The 22,229-nt window shown below is 44.3% G+C and overlaps 4 protein-coding genes across 5 annotated transcripts; 2 read left to right on the top strand and 2 right to left on the bottom strand.

Moving 5' to 3' along the window:
- The first annotated feature begins 525 nt into the window (after positions 1-525).
- Positions 526-6,057, top strand: LOC100280492 (CDT1a protein). 2 transcript variants are annotated; one of them, NM_001407790.1, is made up of 9 exons: positions 526-693; positions 1,370-1,728; positions 1,821-1,940; positions 2,031-2,259; positions 2,501-3,145; positions 4,191-4,389; positions 4,480-4,570; positions 4,745-4,843; positions 5,200-6,057. In NM_001407790.1, the coding sequence occupies exons 2-8, from the start codon at positions 1,385-1,387 to the stop codon at positions 4,800-4,802; spliced, it is 1,686 nt and encodes a 561-aa protein (NP_001394719.1). In that variant the 5' UTR covers positions 526-693; positions 1,370-1,384; the 3' UTR covers positions 4,803-4,843; positions 5,200-6,057. The 2 variants fall into 2 exon arrangements, with proteins under 2 accessions (NP_001394719.1, NP_001146884.2); NM_001153412.2 differs by lacking the exon at positions 5,200-6,057 and having other exon boundaries at positions 4,745-5,004.
- LOC103648352 (uncharacterized) lies at positions 5,022-8,111 on the bottom strand. Its single transcript, XM_008672836.4, has 2 exons — positions 7,441-8,111; positions 5,022-5,663 (listed from the first exon to the last, which is right to left on the bottom strand). The coding sequence occupies exons 1-2, from the start codon at positions 8,109-8,111 to the stop codon at positions 5,189-5,191; spliced, it is 1,146 nt and encodes a 381-aa protein (XP_008671058.3). The 3' UTR covers positions 5,022-5,188.
- Positions 8,112-8,854: 743 nt separating this feature from the next.
- Positions 8,855-11,696, top strand: LOC109943949 (protein COFACTOR ASSEMBLY OF COMPLEX C SUBUNIT B CCB4, chloroplastic). The gene is made up of 8 exons (XM_020548090.3): positions 8,855-9,139; positions 9,227-9,411; positions 9,492-9,591; positions 9,675-9,748; positions 10,450-10,631; positions 10,709-10,779; positions 11,032-11,115; positions 11,256-11,696. The coding sequence occupies exons 1-8, from the start codon at positions 9,026-9,028 to the stop codon at positions 11,307-11,309; spliced, it is 864 nt and encodes a 287-aa protein (XP_020403679.1). The 5' UTR covers positions 8,855-9,025; the 3' UTR covers positions 11,310-11,696.
- A 50-nt stretch (positions 11,697-11,746) lies between these two features.
- LOC103645842 (small RNA degrading nuclease 1) lies at positions 11,747-16,163 on the bottom strand. The gene is made up of 12 exons (XM_008670554.2): positions 15,856-16,163; positions 15,594-15,773; positions 15,369-15,458; positions 15,175-15,243; positions 14,654-14,791; positions 14,312-14,428; positions 14,171-14,240; positions 13,932-14,032; positions 13,203-13,337; positions 13,012-13,119; positions 12,817-12,921; positions 11,747-12,658 (listed from the first exon to the last, which is right to left on the bottom strand). The coding sequence occupies exons 1-12, from the start codon at positions 15,886-15,888 to the stop codon at positions 12,149-12,151; spliced, it is 1,656 nt and encodes a 551-aa protein (XP_008668776.2). The 5' UTR covers positions 15,889-16,163; the 3' UTR covers positions 11,747-12,148.
- Between the last annotated feature and the right edge of the window lie 6,066 nt (positions 16,164-22,229).

The following is a 22,229-nucleotide window of genomic DNA, read 5'->3' as shown; positions in this document are numbered from 1 at the left end:
TTTGAATCGTAAAAATAAATACCAACATAACAAATATATCAAACCCAACATAATTTTATCACAGGTTCAACAATATTCAATATTAAATGGCAATATCATGCCTTCAAATCACACAAAACATAGCATTGATTCTACAAAACTATGGACAAAACGTAGCATTCATTTTATATGAGACATATAAATCTGGACCCACATGTCATATATTAGCGGGTTCCCCATCGGGTAGCGGGTATGGGGCAAAAGAGAACATACTCACGCCCACCATACCCGATGGGCATAACAAATGACCCAATAAAATACCTATGGGTATCAAAATCCGCCATACCCGTGCCCTAATAGGGTTTTTACCCATCGGGTTTCGGGTTTCGGGTACCCATTGCCATCCCTGGGTGGGAGAGTAAACTATGGATCTAAATGGGCCGGCTTACATGCAGCACGAGAAGTGGGCTGAAAGCCGCGAAACAGAAAAGGGCCCACGACTCGTCTGCTGAAGTATAAAAGTTAGGGGCCGAAAATATAGCCGTTGAGCGCACACCTGCCATTCGCCGTGCGGTACTCCGGGCCCTCCCAGTTTTCCCCCTCTCCCTTCCAGTACCGGCGCCGCTGGCCGACTCCCGTGGCGACAACCTGAGACCGGAGCGCCATAATCCTCCGGATTCGAGACACCGAGCGCACCGCGAACTTTATCTGCTGGTATACTTTCAAGATCTGGTCCTCCGTTTGCTTGTGCTCTGCGAATTATGCGATGCTTTCGTTTCGTATCCCACTGCCACACGGGTGTGCTCCCATGCGTTCTCCGGAGGGCCATTTGTTTGGCCTCTTTAATCGGCAGGCGCTGGTTTGAATGGCGCAGTGGTTTGTCTGGTCAGCTGTTGTGCTGTGTCGAGAGGTAACGTCTAGGGTTTGGGGAATTTGTGACCAGTTCTCATTCAAATTTTTAGGTATTTAGTTAATAATTGCACAAGATTTTTAGATTCAGTTTTGCGGGATGTCAAACTAGAATTTCGTCTTTTCATTTAGGGCACTTCATAGTTCATAGGACATCACAGATATGTCTGTCCAGCGTTTCTTTTGGGTTGGATTGGCCCTAATTCATGTATATTTCCACAAGTAGATTTGTATTTTTTATTTTTAAGTAATTAGTATCTATTCGTGATTGGATACTTGTGAAGTACAAGTACCTTGTGGCATTACTAGGGGATATGGCTATGAGTATGGCCATATAACATATAAGTCAATGTTTGCTACTCTTAGATAACATTGTACTGTACTAGTTTATGAAGTTCTCCCATGTCCATGTACATCTATGCATTCAGGATTTATGTTCGATTTAGTTTGCAGCATGTTACTGATGGCCCCATTGTTGTAGTGTTTGGAGCTGAAAATGAGTGAGGCGAATACTACTCAGCTTGACCTTGAGAAAGGATTTTCTCAAGTGTCTAATGATAATGATTCGAGTAGCCCTGCGACCATGCACAAGATGAAAGTTGAGACAGAAGATGGTGGAAGTGAGATTGAATCACCCACTCCAGAAAAACGTGAATCTAGAAGCAAAGGGGTCGTTGTGAGTTCACTGGCAAGGAATTTGCTTGCAGAGAGGTACAGAGACAGATTTTCAAATCAGCTGGTGGAAGATGAGGGTCAGACAGATGATGAAGACTATAATGGAAGTGTTTCGCCTAGTAGTAGCCAATCACTTTTTTCAGAAAGCATTGAACTGCTTGATAAGTGAGTCATTTTCTTATCATTTCAATATTTCATGCACATGTGTGCTGCCTGGCCATGATTATTCACCTTGTCTTTCTTGTTCACAATGGAAGACACAAGGATTTGCTGAGTCTTTTCAATAGAATGGAGAGTTCTATTAGATTGCTTCACCTGCGTAAGAAGATGGCTACATTTAATAATATTGCCACCCAGGTGGAGATTCTCACAAAAAGGTAGTAATGGTGATGAAAGTGTCATATGGGTTGTTGTATTTATTATTTGTTTGTTTGTTACAGTTGGATGTTAATCTTTCTGCATTACAGGAAGTTATTATACAGTCATTTGGCCCAGATGAAGCATTTATTCCCAGAAGCAATCCAGATAAAGAGGATACTAGTACATGATGAGAAGAGCCTATGCATGTATGCTGATATGGAAATCACACTTTTAATGGATGTTGTGGAATGCACAAGTCCTGATCAGTCTCCATCCATGACAATTTGTGAGGCTTTTTACTCAAAGCTATTGAGTTTTTTGGATGCTCATCATAAGGTACTAAACTTAATTTAGTTAGCCCTTGCTCAGGTATTAGTTAATTGATGGATGTTCACTTATTATATTTCAAGCACTTCAACTGAAGTTCTGTCTTTTCATTTCAAGTGAACCTATATAGTTATATGTTCTTTTTTGGGGGTTAGATAGACCTATATGCAGTTTTGATTATGTTAGTCTTCAGGCCATGATAAAGTGATGATTCACTCAGCATTCTCATTGCAAATTGTTATTTATGCAGGGTGCAGACATTCCTGAGGCAATCCTACCGGAACTCTTTAATTCAAAGCCAAGGGAGAAGTTATATCTTGAGGCAGTACACAATGGATATGCTGCTGAGTCACCTCTGCAGGGTGCCACTGAGGAGAGATTCTTAAATGCTTCCCACTTTCCACAATCTTTTCGAAAACTCATGTCGCAGAAAATCATTGCTGATGGAATTCAAAAGACTCAATTGCTGTCTGATCCAGCAGATTTGAGTTCTGTGATTGCTTATGGTACAAAAGGGTCAAACGGAAACCCTAAAAAGGAAGATGAACATGCTCCAGTTCCAGGGAAGTATGAAATTTCTGCTACTCCAAGCCGCCATTTGATCTCTTGTTGTCAAGAGGGTACGCCAAAACAAGGGACCTCAGAGTCACCATTGTTCTCTGGAACACCTGTAATGCAGACACCAAAAAGGCAATTGCCGACTTCACTTGACAAACCCAAGGCCACATGTGGACACATTAGTGAACCATGTTCAGCCAGTTCTGCCCGCAGATCACTAAATACATTGTTAAAGTTTGAAGTAGGAAGCCCTTATTATGATGGAGTGGAACATACGGATACAACTAAAAAGGGCATGATCTCAGAAGACTCATCGAATTTTAACAAGTCATTTGAGGTACCTGATTCCCATCCATCACATAAAATTTTATCTGTTTGTATAGCACATAACTGCATTCTAGAAGATCACAGATAGTCAATAACATAAACTGCTCATGCTTGGATCCTGATTTTTTTTGAAAACCCAGTGTGCAATGTAATAAGTTAATAACTATGGACAACTCTTTCTGCATTTAATTCTGTGTATTAACAACATTAATGTGGGTTATGTCAAATACATTTCCTAACTAACTACCTTCATCTAACACAATATTCAGGGAATAGGTATATATGACTGTTCAATAGTTCCTAGAATGCTAGCACTGCAGTTGTTGATGCTTTGGAAAAAAGCCAGCCATCAAACTATTAAATACTAATAACCAGAGCAGTTTTCCAGTAAAATTGGAAATTTATAATCTGAGGCGCAGTGATAAGTTTGTTAGACAGAATGACCATTTCTCTTTTGTTGTCTGTAGAAATGCTCAGATGCATTATAAAAGCAAAGTAATGTACTCTTGGTTTTCTAGATATGACATGTTGTATGATGACTAACAGATCTCTTGTTTCCTGCTCTGTTATTTTATTTTGCTATAGCCTGTAATAATAGTTGGAAGACTTGAACAATTCCAAGCAAGGTTATTAAAACGATAAAACGTTGGAACGCTCATGGATCAAATTTTGACTTTTAAACGTTTAAACGTAGTTTTAAACAACACAGGAAAAATACCAATACATCATAATTTCAGACAATAATATGAAATTAAATACAAAATAGAGAGGTTAGTGGCTTACCAAAACTTTACCCATGACCTGGATTGAACCTCAAAAGTAACTAATAGACTGGGCCCAAAAGTAGCTAATGGTCTAAAATGCATAAAACACTGTGTTTTACAGTTTAGAACGCCAAAACGCTAAAATGTGGTTTCAACCTCTAATTAGAGTTTGACGTTTAAACGTAGTTTAAACATCGTTTAAACGTAGTTTTAATAACACTGATTCCAAGGTTGTTTCAGTTCATTTGCCTGTTGGTTGTTTCATTGACCAAACAAACCTTTTTCTTGCAGGAAGATAGTCCTGTCTTATTTATTGATAAAGACAAAATCGACGAAGTAGACTCAGTGGATAGCCAGGAAAAGATAGCTTCGCTACATACCACATTTGACATAGTCTGCGACATTTCTCATCCTACCAAGAATTCACTTATCACGAAACAGGAACTTTTCCATAATATTCTTGCCAACAACTTGGAGATAGAAGAAATTGGTAATGAAGATCACTTGATCTGTGTACACTCCAAATTATACTTGACGTTTCCTGAGCTATGCTGATCGTATAGCCTTTTTTTACTATTAGGGGAGATAGAAGAGCAGCTGAATATTTTAGAGGATCTGGCTCCTGATTTGATATCAAAGAAGATGATAAATGGAGGAGAAATACTTTATAGGTAAGTTTTATTTGGTATTACTAGACATCAACCTTCTTTATTTTCTTAGTACTAGTTTGGTAACTCCATTTTCCCAAGGGAAAATGAACTAATTTCCCTTGGAAAAATGAAGCTCTCAAACTAGCCCTTAAAGTTTTTCAGTGGAATACTGACATATTCTATTTTCAATGGCAGCATCCAACCTATATCAGATCAAAATTCAGTTCGGGTTAGGCTTGTAGAACCTGTATGAGATAGCTACGGTTGGTTCAAAGCTGAAGAAATTATTTATATGTATGTACCACTAATGAAACCCACATTAGCTAATTAACATCATGGAAGCATCTGCATCAGCAGCATCGCTCTTGTCTGATTGGACTTGAAATCTATATTTTTTGTTGACCCTGCTCAATGCTGAAATTTTAATGAAACTTAAATTTGCACTAGCTGCTCAATGCTGAAATTTCAATAATGATATATATTATATCTATATATAGTAATGACATGGCACACATAAATTACACTAGTGATGGCAATGATCCCACGATCTGTATCCTCTAATCATTGTAATCATATGTATGTACACGACATATATATCAAGTGCTAACAGATGGAGGAAACACAGTTATCAACTGCCTCTCACTCCTCAGACCAGGTGATGTCCACCATTCCGACGTTCTGGTCGAGTCCCAGGGCGTCCCAAACCGCTGGCGAGGCGTCGACGATGTTGTTGTCGCACGGCGGCTCAAAGTTGTGCTCGTCATCGCAGCCATGCACGGAGTCGCACTCGTCCACCACCTTGGCGTACACGGAGTTGCCGTTGGCGCTGATCCTGATTCGGTGCCCGCAGCGCGCCATGTTGCTGAACCACCCCGTGGAGAGCGCCACCACCTTCTCCGAGTCGCTGTGGTACGCGTTGTCGCACTCCGACGGGCCGCCGCCGTCCTTGCCCTTCTCGAAGCTGTTGAGCGTCAGCACGGCCTTGGTGCTCGCCGTCACCGGCGGCGAGCAGTGGTACTGCGGATACATCTTGCCGTCCTCGCAGCAGTCCGGGTCGTTGCTCTTCTCGCAGTTGCCGGAGCGGCCCGGGAGGTATCCGCTGGCGCGGCACGTGCCGAGGCCGGCGCCGGGGCGGAGGGAGGACGCCGTGTGGGAGGCGGAGAGCGCGACTAGGAAGAACATGCCCATGGCGGCTGTCCCTCTCGCAGTGGCCATCTTTGCTTGCCTGAAGAAATGATCGAGCTCCTTGTCACTCTGCTGTGTTTGTGGTGCTCTGCTCTGCTTGATGGTTTTGAGATTAGTCGTGCATGGGATTATATAGTTGCATTTCCCGCTTGCATTGCTACATTAGTATGAACTTGCATCGATGCACATGGCGTACGGAATGGTTTGAGTGGATGCCATTTGCTCTGCAGCGGAAGCTAGTCTTTGAGTCGGGGGACTGTCATGTTCTTTGACAGTATTCCAAATAAAAGATGGTACCCAACGATTTGGCACCGGTGTTTTCAGTAATGGATGCTTCCGTGTGTTTTTTTTTTAAAAACTAGATGTACCGTATACGATATGCCCGTATGAAATGGTTTGAGCTAGTCCAATGGCAACATGTGGATTATAGAAGATTTGTTTGGCCAGAAACGTGGTGTTCACGTCGTTGGTTAATTTTATAGTTGTACGGAAATTGAACAAATCGGAAAAAATATATAGGCCTTTCTTACGCCCAATTTTAATCATGGTAGCGAGAATTGTACATAATTTTTTTGCAAACTTGCTACCATCCGGTCAGTGTGATCCAGTGACCCGTAAATCATTACCATATATGTTCAACCCATAAAATTCAATTTTCTGAATATTCGACTAATATTTTGAGTCTGGTTTGTTGGTTTGTGTGTGGGGTGGGGGCTTTAGTCTTCAACCCATAAAAAAACAATTTTCTGAATGGGGGGTGGGGGCTTTAGCCCTAATAAAAGAACCATGGGTCTTATAGAGACCTTAAGGGGTGGCTGAATCTATCTAGAGGTTGATGGAAGATCTTGATATTAATTCGGCTTCCTAGGGCCTCGACTGTTTCAAGAGGATTTGTGTCTCGTCCACATCTCGCTCGCCAATGTGTGGCCCCAAATCTTTGGTGTAGCATTATTCTCCTCAGAAGTCTTCGTGGGAAACATTTGTGACATCCCCACAATGTATGTGTCCACCCCCGCGAACATAGAGTTTGTGGGCAGTCAACTACGTGTCAAAGTCAATCCTCGACCTCCTCGCAGATGAATCGCTAGGTATCAGAAGAAAGAAGCCCAACAAAACGAGTGCTATAATATAAAAAATTGGGTATCACATATCCGTATCCCAAAATCAAGGCAACATAGGTTACTAGACAACATACCTCATTTATTTCTTAAAGTTTTTAGTGAAACACTGACATGTTTTATTTTTGATGACGACATCAAACCTATATCAGATCAAAATTCAGTTCGGTCTAGGCTTGTAGAACCTGTATGGGATAGTTGTGGTTGGTTGAAAGCTTAAGAAATTATCTATATGTATGTACCACTATGAAACCCACATTAGCTAATTACCATCATGGAAGCATTTGCATCGCTCTTGTCTGATTCGACTTGAACTCCGTCTTTGTTGACCCTGGTCAACGCTGAAATTTCAATGAAACTTAAGTTTGCACCAGCTGCTCTATGCTGAAATTTCAATAATAATATATATATTATATCTATATATACAATGACATGGCACACATACATTACACTAGTGATGGCAATGACCCACGACCTGTCGACCTGTATCCTATAATCATATGCATGTACACGACAGCGACATATATCGGGTGCTAACAGATGGAGGATCGGAAAGTGGAAACACAGCACTGAACTGCCTCTCACTCCTCAGACCAGGTGATGTCCACCATCCCGACGTTCTGGTCGAGTCCCAGGGCGTTCCAAACCGCCGGCGAGGCATCGACGATGTTGTTGTCGCACGGCGGCTCAAAGTTGTGCTCGTCGTCGCAGCCGTGCACGGAGTCGCACTCGTCCACCACCTTGGCGTACACGGAGTTGCCGTTGGCGCTGATCTTGATTCGGTGCCCGCAGCGCGCCATGTTGCTGAACCACCCCGTGGAGAGCGCCACCACCTTCTCCGAGTCGCTGTGGTACGCGTTGTCGCACTCCGAGGGGCCGCCGCCGTCCTTGCCCTTCTCGAAGCTGTTCAGCGTCAGCACGGCCTTGGTGCTCGCCGTCACCGGCGGCGAGCAGCGGTACTGCGGGTACATCTTGCCGTCCTCGCAGCAGTCCGGGTCGTTGCTCTTCTCGCAGTTGCCGGAGCGGCCCGGGAGGTATCCGCTGGCGCGGCACGTGCCGAGGCCGGCGCCGGGGCGGAGGGAGGACGCCGTGTGGGAGGCGGAGAGCGCGACCAGGAAGAACATCGCCATGGCGGCTATCCCTCTCGCAGTGGCCATCTTTGCTTGCTTGCAGAAGAAACGGTCGAGCTCCTTGTCACTCTGCTGTGTTTGCGGTGCTCTGCTTTGCTTGATGGTTTTGAGATTAGCCGTGCAATGCATGGGATTATATAGTTGCATTTCCCGCTTGCATTGCTACATTAGTATGAACTTGCACTGATGCACATGGCGTAAGGAATGGTTTGAGTGGATGCCATTTGCCGAGACGGCAATCCGTTCTCCAATTAGATGTGCGATGTGCCGTATACGGTATGGCCGTATGAAATGGTTTGAGCTCGTTCAATGGAAACATATAGATTTTAGAAGGTTTGTTTGACCAGAAACGTGGGGTTCACGTCGTAGGTTAATTTCATAGCCGTGTTGGAAATTGAACCATTGGACAAATCGGGAAAAAATATAGGCTTCAGTGATCAGTCGTATCTTTCTTACGCCCAACTCTAACCATGGTGACGACAATTTTAGATAATTTTGTAAACTTGCTGCAACCTGGTTGATGATCCAATGATCCGTAATTTACGATAGGTTTAAGGTTGATGATCTAAACCTAGGATTTACGGTAGAGCCTCCACTCGTCAATTTGAGATCTACTGTGAAAGTTTGGGTGACGCAGCAGCTTCAACTCACACAAGGACATTTCAGTTGAAATGGTCTCTTTAACTCTGGGACAGTTCATAGATGTCTGATCTATTTTCCTTCCTGCAGGGGAAAAAACATCGAGCGTATGTAAACAAAAACTCTGGGGTTTGTGGTCCCATAGGGCCCACTTGTATGGTAGTTGGATCAGGACAACGTCATTAGTTTTGGTCGGGCCGCTTGGAAGATGGCCCGAAGAAATGATCCCTGACCCATCGGCCCATTTGAAATGAGTCGTCCTGTCCCCCTGGCTCCAGCTGCTGCTCATCCACCTCGGAGTCTCGGGCTGTCTGCTCCTGTCCTCCGTTCGTCGCCCTGCCAAGTGCCCTGTGCGGCTGGGTGGGCTGCGGCTGCTCCGCGCACGTCCCTCAGGCCTCAGCAGAATGGAGCTAAGCAGAGCCATTGTCTGTGCCTCGCTCCGGCAGGTTTACTCCCTCCACGGCCGCTGCGGTCCTCCCACCGGAGCGTTCTTAACGCCGCGATCGTCTCCTACCGTGGTGGGTGTTCTCGTGCCCTTCGCTTGGTCCTCTTGCCTCCGACGGGGTGACGGACTCGGCAACTGGGCTCTTCTTCATCTTCTGCAGGAAGTGCGCCGGTGCTGCATCAGCAGGGCGCTGCGGCCGCGGCAGCAAGAGTGGGTGGAGGGCTGGGTCCGGCGAAACGACACGCTGGTCCGCGGCCTGCCCATCCTCGTCGGCGGCGCCTCCCTCGTCGCTGTCCTTCTCAACCGCGCCGTTTCTGGAATCGCCGCCGTAGCCGACGCCTCCAGGTCTGCCTGTGCCTGCGAACACCCAGAATTGATGCGATTTGGGTGTACTAATCATTTGTTCTGTTCCCCCCCTTAAACAGTTCGCAGTCGAGGGCCGACATATTGACGCTTGCTCTCTCCGTGACTGATATTCTTGCCGGACTCGTTTGGTTATCCATCCGTCCGAAATCCATTTCTCCGGTGAGAAATGAGATTCTGAACCACATTTCTTTTATTCTGAATCCATTGTTCTGATGTTGTTGGAATTGTAAATATGATGCTAGGTGGTTCCTAGAGGTGTCGAGTGTAAACGAGTTGGTCCGGGTGTGTCAAGTTCTGCTCTTCATGAACTACTTTGGTAACTGCTCTAGCTATATACAGAATTTCTTCTTATTTTACCATGCAAAAGTAACATGATTCAGAGTGACCCTGAATCATGATCTGAAAAATGACACTTGATGAGCCACTGCTAGGTGATAGCCCACTGCCAGCCTGTTAAGTTTGGACTCTGGATAACTGTAACGCTGCATACATCTTTTCAGTGAATGCATGTTTTGGGGTACTAAAGTCTTAACTCTGAAAATCTCCCCTGATGTACGGCTACCGTCTATGGCTGAAAGCCCATGTGCTAATAATAGTCCACTGCCGTTTGAAGTAGGACTCTGAATAAATGCATACATCTTTCTAGCTAAAGCAATGCATTTGGGTATTAACTCTGAAAATCTGACCTAATGTACCGCTAGCAGCTGATAGTGACAGGTGGTAACCCACATTCAAGTAATAGTCATCTGCCATATGAGTTTGGACCCTGAATAATTGCATGTACCTTTTAGTGAAAAGTGCTGCTTTAGGGTGGTTGATGATCATGTGGTACTCTTGTCAATTATAATTCTGTATGAATCGAATATATTTGAGCTTACTAAACCTGTGCTGGTAACAATTAGGCAATTAGCTATCTTATTTATGTCCTGACTTGTATGAATCCACGACTTCATATGTGCAGTTACACAAAGGTTTTATGTTGTGAAGCTAGCCATACCTTATTTTTCTTACAAATAGGACATGGGATTCCCTCACTACTGCAACTTGTTGCAAATCATTGGTTATTGTGTATGGAGGTAATTGCGCTCTTCAAATCGGGGTTGCTGCGGGATCTCCAGAAGATGGTAATGCACTTAATGTGGATGTACAAAAGTTTACCCAAGGCTCTCTTTACAAAAGTGTCATGGAATCCAAGAAACGTGAGTATATCTTTACAAAACTCCATCAGTCTTCTTGCAGAATCTTATCTAGAAACTTCACCATAGTCTTCTTGCAGAATCTTATCTGGCAAATCTTGTTTTGTATCCTGGGAGGTCTGAATTGCCGTTCTTGCCTGCTAACACACAGGTTCTGATTTGCTTTGTTTTAGAAATATTTTAAATTGAAGCATATATTTGGGGCAATTGATACTTGTTCAAACTCTCGATGGCTGATTTTTTTATCCTTATGAAAATAATATACAAAAGCACAATCTATTTACTTGTGAAAGAAGTCTTATTTTCATGTCCAGATAAGCAATTAAGCATCATCCAAAAGTCAGATGGAGGGATTATCAGAAGTATTTGAATCAAAGCATTATAACTTAGTTTGTATTTGTAGGCACTGATATTGCAGCCAATTGGTGATAAAGGGATTGCAATTGTTGGTGGCGACACTATAAGAGGTTTCACTAATATTGATCAGGTATTACCATTTAAATTGGTTACGGTATCAGGAACAAACAAAGATTTTTATGTAAAACACTCCATTTCATGTTTTTCTGAAGACCGTTTGCCATTGCGGAGTGACTTATCGTCCACTTGATATTCCTTGCTTCCCTGCAGGCTTGGATCGCAATGATCGCAGACAAGCTGGATGCCACATTGTCTAAGTCTTAAAACGCTGGACTGCCTATTTGATGCTGGTTCACCATCTCCCGTCTCCTGAGCACATCGTCGCCCTACAAATCCACCCCTTATGGTTGTAGTGAGTATCAGCAGCGGATGTCCGGGCACAGGCAAATTGCTGAAACCAACTCATTCGGCAATCAGATCCAGCAAGAGTTTTCACAACACTAGTAACCAATTCTGAACGGCTGACGGTTAGCTGAAGCCTGAATGTTTGTTAAGTGACAACACAGCCACAGTACAGGCCTACAGGGCTTCATTACATCTTCCCAATTTTTTGGTATGCACAACCAAATGTGAAAACGGATATTGTACTGTTACAGTAAATATGAGTAAACCAGTGTGTGCGGGCAGCAGGTGGCACTTTGATCGTGATAACTATGGCGAGAGGAACTCCTGAGAACAAGAGTCTAGCGATGTCCAACTCGAGAGAGAAAAAATGGAGCAAAATCATTACCCCAAAATAGCAGTCAAATCTGTTCAAACAAAATTCCCTAACAATATCCTACTTTCTGAACCACACACAGCTCTGTCAGTGTAATGGATTAAGAAAATGAACCCTAGCAGATAGTAAAGTGGACCATTAGCAATGTAGCAGAAACACAGCTTAACGAAAGCATGATTGGGGATGAGGTAAACTGGCATGCTATCTGGTAAAGGAGCTAGGTTCCCCATGGTCAGAAGCCGAGCCAAGAACCACCCTTCAAAGGGGTTTCCCAAAGTCATGACCAAACACCTCACGATAACCTCTTCTCAAAGAATACAAGCATCGCCAATCTCTTGGCATCCATTAGTGACAGGAATATCCCAGTATCTCTCACGAAGTTTATTCATTCCACCATCAACTCATTTTCCTTGTTTGCGTGTTTTTTACTTCTCTTCTTTTGCTGAACCTTTGCATGTTTTTTACTTCTCTTCTTTTGCTGAATCCCCTCAGTAGGCTCTGGTCTCTTCTTTGGCTCTGGATCCTCAGTAGGATCTGATCTCTTCTTCGGCTCTAGATCCTCAGTATCTTCCTTGTTTGCGTGTTTTTTACTTCTCTTCTTTCGCTGAACCCCCTCGGCATGCTCTTTCTTTGGCTCTGGATCCTCAATAGGCTCTGGTCTCTTCTTTGGCTCTGGATCCTCAGTATCTCTCACAAAGTTATTTCTCTTCTTTTGCTGAACCCCCTTGGCATGCTCTTTCTTTGGCTCTGGATCCTCAGTAGGCTCTGGTCTCTTCCTTGGAACTTCGATCTGTTTGGGCCAGGAATCGTATACCATCTTCCGAACATAGAAGCTCACGACATCTCCATTGTCAAGCTTCAGCAGTACATGCTTTTGAAGTCTCCCACCTGAGTCCTGCATGTTTAAAGAAAAAGTTAAAAGGCAGAGGCTTAGTAGTATATTGATGATATTAAACCAATAAGATGGTAAGCAAAAGCTAACAATCAGCAGTGTATGTTCTAATATTCAATTGTGAAAATGATTCTGTGGTCCTTGTATGTACAGTTGTGCACCTTGGTCTTTTGGCCATCCAGTTCTTCAAATGCCTTGTCCACCTCATCTACGTCATTGAATGAAATACATGTGGAATAAAATTCACCTCGTATTCTCGAATCAATCTGTTGAAAAGGAAAGTAGTGGAATAGTGTTATTAAATAACTGCATAAAAACACACATATTTGGTGAACAAATAAAACTTTTAAGGTAACCTTGTCATCAATATTGGGGTTCCCAGAGAAAATTTTGCACAGCTCTTGACAAGGCAGGTACACTGGAATTCTATGAGCGAGCAACTTCACCACATCAGATTCAGTTACCTAGGAAGGTACCACAAAGAAGTAAGGCGGCATCATCTATACTAATGGTGAGATTTAAGAACATAATTTTTTTCGTCGCTTACACTACTTGCAGCAATTTCAATGGGGTCATTAAACTCATTCTTAAGCTTTGCAAGAACTAGATTCATCGCAGCTTCTGCATCCTTCAAGCAATTATGTGGTTCTCCTTCTTCTCGAACTGAATACCCCAAAATAGCCTAAGAAGACAAAGAATAAACAGATTAAGGCACCATTCATAGTTACATACAATCACATATCATTGAAAATTAACCCCGCTAAAACAGAAGTAGGAAATACCATACATATAGTTATATCAAGCACTATTGTGTATAAAACTCAGGGGAGAAATAGGAAAGACAAAGTGTGTTCACAGTCACTATTCTGAAACTAAGGGTGTGTTTGGCATGGCTCTGCTCCACCCCAGAGCAGCTCTACTCTAAAACTCTGGGTGGAGCAGCTCTGCTCCAGAGTTTAGATTGTTTCTCATAACCAGTGGCAATGGCGGGTAAATAACTCAAAACTCTATGACTAGGTTGCTTTTTTGGAGTTTTCAGAGCAGCAAAAGAGGTACTCCAAAAAATTGTACTGCAGCTCCAAAAACTCCATAGAGTTTACAACTCTGGAGTTAGGGTGTTTGGCATGCTCTGGCCAGCTCCTCCTTGGAGTTTTGCTCTGGAGTCATGCACTCATGCCAAACAGGCCTTAAGTTTTAACTGGCACCATCAATCAAAACTTCAACTCGAAAAACAAAAGCAGATAAGGCAGACACTGTTGTGACTTTATGCCAATACCTTGCACAGACTGTTCAAGGAAGGTGATGCAGTAGTTGGTAAATTTGCATACTTAAATATGTATGCTGTATCAATAACTTGAGAGTAATCAATCTTTAAGGCTGCAAAAGAGAAAATAATGAGACCAATTGAATTAAATGGTACTAAAAACAGTAAAGAAGCATGTTCAACTAAACGCAAAGTACACATCCGATTGACACATCAGATAGATCAGACACAAAATAAAAACCACACCTTACCGCATAAATCTCTATGTAAGCTATGGCCAATCAAAATATTTCCTTTGGATAACATTCTCTTCAGCGATTTCTAGAAAAGGAATATAACTTCCATGAGATAATATATTCATAGAAAATACATAGAGGTTAAAGACAATATACCTGAACATCAACTAATGATGATGTGACTCCTTCTAAATCCTTCTTAGATACACCAGTGATGTGTGTCCTATAGTCAGCAACAGTCTTCGATGGGTTTACAAGTATGTCCAACTTAGCCTGGAGAAGAAAAGGGAGAATTTATTGAGACCATAGAACAAAGATGAAAAGCTGTGACATGATTTAGAATCAATGACAAGCAAATATGTATTGTGTAAGTATTGACAGGAACTTTATTGGATCCGTCTAACTTTACAGTAATGTGATAGCTATTATCATTAATGCACTAGATAGTTCCGTGAATCTTACACAACAAACTTATATTGTGAGTAAATAACATACTACCTTAAGCTTGTCGTCTACAACACATACTCTGACCACAGCCTCTGTGCCATCACTGCAAAGGACCATCTCACAGTCAATTGACAACATAGCACTTGAGCTCGTTAAACTAGAGACATCTATCTGCAATACTTTCGACGCCTGAAAATACCATTAATAGCTCGTTATTGATCAGTTTCATTGTTATCAATTACGAGACAAGAAAATACAATATGGATACAAATTTGGTTCATCCATTATGGAGATGACAGTTTAGAATTTCGAGTAGCAAAAAGCATGTCTTTGTGAAGAGTACAAGACAAGGTGCAACTTTAGGCAAAGTACTCCCTCCGTTCTTTTTTATTTGTCGTGTTTTAGTTCAAAAATGAGGTAGTATATCATGAAGATTAGTGGACTCCAATGTTTTAAGAATTGGTCACCAAAACATGAACAGGACATATCAAAGGAAGATCACCAACGAAAGTGTACAATCCAAAAAGGGCTTAATCATCATTCGTGGATTAACAGCACAGAAAAGTTCATACCTCCTGGTACGATGGGAAGCAGTAGTGTTTTCTGTACTCTGGGTGCTCTGCCGTCAGTTGAACAAGTTTCTGCATTTAGCATGTACATCAATACAACTGTCGACCAACTGATGCTTGACACCCAGGCATCAACCCTTTCAATGTAACTTAGAAATTCTAAAAACAAAAACCGCATGATCTAGCATACACATCACCTGCTGGGGAGAAACTTCGTCGGGGAAATCAGCCACATACTGCTGAACAGCACTTCTTTCATTATGACGCTTCACTAATTTGCCGAAGTACTGGAACCAGAACGTAGCAAGGTTTAAACTCTCAAAACAGACCGGGAGGAAACCGCTTACACACCACAGCAGCTAGCAGTGAAGCCGGGCATGCTGAACTGAAGTCTGAAGAAGAAACAAAAAAGAGTGACCAACCTTCTGGAAATCCTTGGGGAAGGTCTGCAGGAAGGCGAGCAGCACATCCCTGGAGCGCTTCCTGGGGTCGCTGACCGACGCGCCAAACTTCCTGTCGTTCCGGGCCAGGAAATCCTTCCAGCCGCCGTCACAGCCCCTCAGGCCGCTCTTCTGCGTGAACCTCACCACCTCGACGAGCACCTGGCGCAGACGGAACGGGTGAGCGAAACGAGGCGGCCTGCCCGGTCCCGGTGGGCTGCTCTGTTGGCGCGCCGCCCCCTACCTCTTTGTCGGCGCCGGCGAGCCGCTTGGCCATCGGACGGCTGCGCGGAGACGAGAAGCAGCGGGGGGCGGAGGCGGTAGTAACCGCGAGTGGTTGTGGTCGGCGTCGGCGGCGCCGCGGCGGCGGTGGTGGTCGAGTGGCGGCGGACGGCTTGGCGAAGCCCACAAATGATAATGGCAAAATTGCCAATGGCTCCTCGGGGTAACGGCCGGAGAAAACCCTTTTTTCCCAGTCAGGAACGTAGCCAGGCCGACTGAATAGCACGATTGCCGGTGGGGGGCCGCCGATGGTCCTTACTCTTCGGCCCGAAGTTGAAGAAGCCCGTTTGGATTGAAACCATGGGCTTTCATGATTTCGGTCGGTTCTGAGTACTGGCCCAGTTGGCGGCGTTGCAGAATCCATTTTTTTTTCCAGCTCTGCTTGCCCCTAGCCCCCTAGCTACCATACCGGAAATCAACCAAAAAAAAGGCCCCTACCATGCCGTGTCATGCTTCACATGCAGTGGCGAGGCAACGATGAGTCAGCAGCGGTAGCGCGTGCTTCACATGCAGAGGCGAGGCGAGCGATGGTGAGTCAGCAGCACTAGCGCGGTAGAGATCACGGGGGCCGGGTGGGTAAGGCAAGGCAGGCGCTTGAGCTAATGAGCTGGACAGGACTCTAGCATAGCAACCGAACCCCCAGCCGCCTCCGATCGGATCATCTCTGATGTCACAGACACGATGACGTCAAGATCAAAATCAGAGCAGATGACACCCAAATCGTACACGCAACGCATACGTATCCAGCCATTGCTTGCTTAAACTCGGGCGCGCGCGTGCTCATCAGTCCCAATTCAATTTGTTAAAAATGTGCTGCGGCTAGCTGGAAGGAGTCGCCAGTTTTCCCGATGGCACCTCAAATCGTACACGCATACGTACACCCGAGTTTTCCCTCCGGCACCACTGCTGCAGCGCACGCACGAGACGATGCCCTCAAGCTGGCGATCGAGCGCGTTCTCTAGCGTGGGCGTGGCATCCTGAGCGCACTGCAGCCACGGGCCCACGGCCACGGTCAGCGCGCGGCGGAGTCAGAAATTAAAGAAGCCAATCCGGAATGGATGCATGCATGCGTACTTCCTGGCTTCCTGCGTCGTAGCTAAAGAACGCGTCAAGTCGTCATATACAACCAGGTGCCAGGCTCATTACGCGTCTCAAGCTAATCTGATCAAGGTAGCGTACGTACGCGAGAGAGAAGAGATAATAATGTTATGCCTTCTAGCAAGAATGCAAGATAGCCTTATCTCCTGCGTCGTCACCGTGAGCAAGCGTGCTTAGCGCCAACCAGATTGCGGCAAAGAAAAAGAAAGACAATTAGTAATGCTAGGCCTAGCTAGCATAGACACGTCACCCAGCTTCAGCTCGATCGTCCGGCCGTCCTCCGTTCGTGTCGTCGTGAGTCACGACGTAGTACTGTTGTATGTAGAAACCCCCGGTCCAAGCCCCAACGTGTGTCACGTTCAAACCGTTTCCGGCCTTCTGCTCAGGAAAGGGACCGGACACTGCTAGGCTATTTTCTGCACTGTACTTTAGACAAGCTAGCACGGCTGCATGGGCACCTACGACATTGCCATACTTGATTGCTCCTACCCTGATTAGTCTGCCCGAGCTCGAGCTGAGATAGTGTTTTGCTCGTGCAAAAATATATTGCACGAGATAAACAATGGGCAGTCTTTGGACGTATATTTATTTATTACGTGATACACATTCTCTTAATTCTCTTTCCTTGATATTATTATATAATCACTCTCGTTCTGTTTCAATTACAGGGCGTTTTAGTATTTCTAGATAGAAAATAAAATCAATGCATCCAGAAGCAACAGAACACATTTTTGGCGTTTCAATTACAGGACGATTTTGACCGTGCTCGAGCACGCATTGCAGTCGCGCAGAGGAGATGCTTTACCGTTACGTGGCAGTACGTGTAGGTAGCTGCGGCTGTCCAGCACAGTAGTAACAATTCGAGAGTTTGCTTGTTTTGTTCTCAATTCACATGGATTGTGTGCATTTAAATCATAAGCAAGTTAAAAAAATTCATAATTATTTTCAATCTGATCGAATCCACGTAGAATAGAAATAAGTAAATAACCTAGCAAGATCTCACAGGGCGTTCCGGTAAAGCCGGCTATGGGTTGGAAACTTGGAATTCACCGTGGATCTGTCCGTAGGGCCAGCGAGACTGACCAGGAGATCCAGGACGATCTTGGGCTCTAGGCAGTGGACCAGTGCCCAGTGGTGGGCACTGAAGGAGTACTGAACACACACACACACAGGCCGATCGGTCCCTCGAGAATCGCGCTCACGACTTTCCGCGAGGACCAACCAAACCCACCATCGACATGCAGCCTCGACACGGGAATCTCGCCGCGAGTTCTGGCCGCGCGGATCCCACTGCGCGCGCCGGCGGCCGGCCAGCTAGCTGCTAGCCTCGCCAAAACGGACGGCCGCGGTCTCTCTGCGGGCCTGCCCTTCACGTGCCATGCGTGTCTCTCTCTCTCCCTCCGCCTACCGTACAAGGAATGGTGCTGTCACTGTAGTGCACAGTATAGGTGCATAGGTGATAGAATAATCAGCGATGAATAGAGAGTAGACCAAACTAGCAGGTCAGGGTTTGTATAGGGTTTCACCTCGGGAGTACCTCCCATCCAATGGTTACGGGCAACTTGTTTATGGCCAAACTCTGTTGCGCGTTACTAGTAGACATCAGGTCAGCTGTACCTGTACGTAACGCTTGCGGCGACACAACAGTATTGAATATTGTGATCACGTGGGTGAATTTAAGTACTGTGCGACGGCACGCACTACTAGCTGAGATGGTTGGATCTACTCTACTGTTGTTTAGCAGTTAACTATTTTCCTTAAGAGAGAGAGAGAGAGAGAGAGAGAGAGAGAGAGAGAGAGAGAGAGAGAGAGAGAGAGAGAGAGAGTCAGAGAGAGGTGAGCACACACCTGCATGAGTCGTCGGTGTTCAATGCACCCGCCACCAGGTACAGCAGTCCTCTGAAACTAGAAACGAAACGCACCACTGCTAGCAGCCGGCCTGTAGTGGGAGTACGTACTTTCTTCAGCGGCGCCAACTCAGCCTGCCCCCCATTTTAATTCGACGAGATCAGATTAAATAACCGCTCGGATTTGTCACGCCTGCACTGGCCGACTGGCGGCTGTTTGTCCTGTCCCTTTTCCTGATTGCTGACAGCCGCTCCGCTCCCATGATTCAGCTCCGGAGAAGTAGGATCTCCATTAGGCACGATAGATGCTTACATTACAGCCGCGCGCACGACCGAGTACTTTTTGTTAGGCTTTAGCTTCGTTCCGATCTTCGCAAGTGGTATCATCACAAGCCAAAAACTCTGTACTTTTGGTTTGGAACACACACACACAAAAATCAAGCTGCATGCATATGCTTCCAACGCGAGCAAATATCTATCTAACAACCAACTCGTACAAGTAAAATATACTTTACAAACCCCTAGTATTTAGTTTGGTTGTAATCTCTGGCTCCTGAGTTGCTCAAGGGCTGCTGTCTGTCGCCATACCCCACTGTGTCACTGCTACTGCCCGTGCCCCCCGTCGAAGCGTGGTCCGTTGCGCGACGCTAGGGGGCAGGCATTGAGCTGCGCGTGGCGGCTCGTTTCCTCTTGCGGCGCGGCCCCACAGGTCAGCCCCCCAAACCGCGAACTCGCCTCGGCCCACACTTCAGTGTCCACTGCCCAGCCCCCCCGCTCCACGCCACCCAGCTCGTCGTGTGCTCTCTCCACTCACGTCACGTGCGCGCACCCAACCAATGAACCAAGGTCCAAGGCAGCGGGGCAGACAATCTTGCTCGTGGTCGCCACCCGGAGATTCGAATCTCCGGGGGCCCCCGACGCGGCCATTTCTCCCAGCTCGTCGCTAGTGCCTGGGACACGAGATTCCAAGATGCGGCACGTAGGGCCTGTATGTTCCCAATCCCAGGAGAGAGAAAAAAATATATGGACTACGGTCCGCAATTCCTAAAAACACGGCCTCTCTTCGCTCAATTGTGACGCCAAAGCCATCCCAAACACGGCCTTGCTCTCTCAGTTCACGGTTCTAGAAAAAAAAATAGATAAAGCAAATTATCTTCATCTTAACTTTTTCTGTAAAAGATTTTATACGTATGGTTTCAAATAAATGCCGTTTTGTTTGTCGTAAATGATTTTAGTATTTCAGAAAAAAAGCGACCTGGGGGCTGAATGCCTGATGCGCGGTGGGTTTTGTTTTGTCGCTGTTCTTATCGCTGACAAGCTGGCGGTGTATTGATTGGGTAAAGGCTCGAAACAGGTGGTTGGTCCTGGATCGAGTGCGGCGATGTCCAGCGCCTTCGATTCACAAGAAAATGACAGTGACTGTACAATTGAGAGGGAAGACGCCATGAGCCACCGTTCATTTGATGTGTATATATGGCAATCCTGATTAGTACAGCCACAACGTACGTGTGATATTTTTGGAACCATGACTGATTGCAGGTCGTACTGACTCCTATGATAAGAGTGCCTTAAATTAGTGAATTGTTTTAAAATATAGGGATTAGCTTATAAGAAAAGGCTCCAACGAATTTTATTTTATATGTTTAAAAATATATATATAGCAGACTATATATATAAAGTGATTCAAATACATCTCAAATTAGCGTCCTGTTCTTGTTTTCTTTTCTCTGAAATATTCAACGTTCCTTTTCTTAGTTTCTTTCTGGCTTCACCAATATTAGTAACAGTGACAAGGCATCGGTGCGTTTTCCGTGCATGTCATTTTACGAGATAATCGGTATCATATGATGACATGAAAGCGAGACCACGTCCCAGAAGACTATTGATTGACTTGTGATGGCAAGGTAAAATTAGACTAGTGTTTTTTTCGATGCATTTTTCTCTAAACACGGTATAGAAAAAAAAAAGCAGACCTTCACACACATATATGCGCTCTGCAGTCTGCACACATGTATCCTACGTATAATAGCGTCTCGGAGAGGTTGAGCTGTTAGAGCTCAGTATTGCTAAACACGATCGAGGTTGAGCTGTTAGAGCTCAGTGTTGTCCATAAGCATTACTGAATGGGTAGCGTCATTTATTCTTCTTATAATAAATTCATGAGAATACAAAATCCTATATAAAATTCAGTACTTACACCCACTTTTGGCCACAATAAGTGCACTTTAAGAGTTTAAAATTTGTGACAAAACAAATATACCCTAGCTCTAGTTGTATCTTTCTCTCTTTTTTGTACTTTGTTTCTTTTCAAGTACAATAATAGTTGCTAGTTTTTTTTTTCTAAAAAAATCATATGCCCCATCTAGTTGCTATTCATTTTCTTAACTGATTATACTATTCATGTATACTATTCATTTTCTTAACTGATTATACTAGTTACTAGTTGCTAGTTGTCTAGAAGCATCCCTGAATGGGTACCGTCATTTATTAGTCTTATAATAAGTTCAAGATAATACAAAATCCTATATAAACTTCAGTACTTATACTCACTTTGTGCCACAATAAGTGCACTTTGAAGAGTTTAAAATTTGTAACAAAACAAATACACATCTATATATGAAGACAACCTAACTTTAATTGTCTTTTATCTCTCTCTCTCTTTTTACTTTCTTTCTTTTCAAGTACAATAATTATATTTTTAATATAGTTATGTATGTAGCTTCTCGATAGCATTGATCTTATAATCTCAAACTTAGAAGTGTAATTATTTTGGGATACAGCAATCATTTTTTCATCTCATAAAAAATCAAGGTAATACAAACATGTATACTATTCATTTTCTTAACTGATCATACTAGTTGCTAATTTTTTTTGTCTCTAAAAAAGCATATGCCCCATTTTTTATGGTACTCTTCGCTATGTACTATATCTTAGGATTTTGATTCCTCGATCGGTTCAGCTGATAAGCGAAGGTGACTCAAAGGCAGCACACCACTACTAGGAGATGGAAAGAGGGCATGTCTCCTTCTCACCTTTTCCTCCCTCTTCCCAGCATTAAGCAGTGGTGTCTAGCGTCGATGACCCCACCGGGGTGGAGCGAGGGGATCTCGAATCCTTGATGCTGGCCGGAGCAGCCTAGCATGAGCATGACAGACGGACGAGGGGTAAAAAAAAACCACCTTGTTTTTTGTCGCGAAATTTCGATATTTAACTTTTTGTTTATATTTTTCCCACATCTAATTTGCAGACCTTGGAAAATTGACCCTAGGCTTAACACCTACAGTAATTTGTAGACTTTGGGAATTTTACCCTAGGCATGTAAATTGTGATCTCTTCCAATTTGGTGGAGGGGCATTCTAGTGTTTTTTTCAAGGCATGGGTAGAGTGAGAA

The sequence above is a fragment of the Zea mays genome, chromosome 2 (genome assembly GCF_902167145.1).
Source record: "Zea mays cultivar B73 chromosome 2, Zm-B73-REFERENCE-NAM-5.0, whole genome shotgun sequence".
Lineage (NCBI taxonomy): Eukaryota > Viridiplantae > Streptophyta > Magnoliopsida > Poales > Poaceae > Zea > Zea mays.
This window is presented reverse-complemented; position numbering and strand designations above follow the sequence as displayed.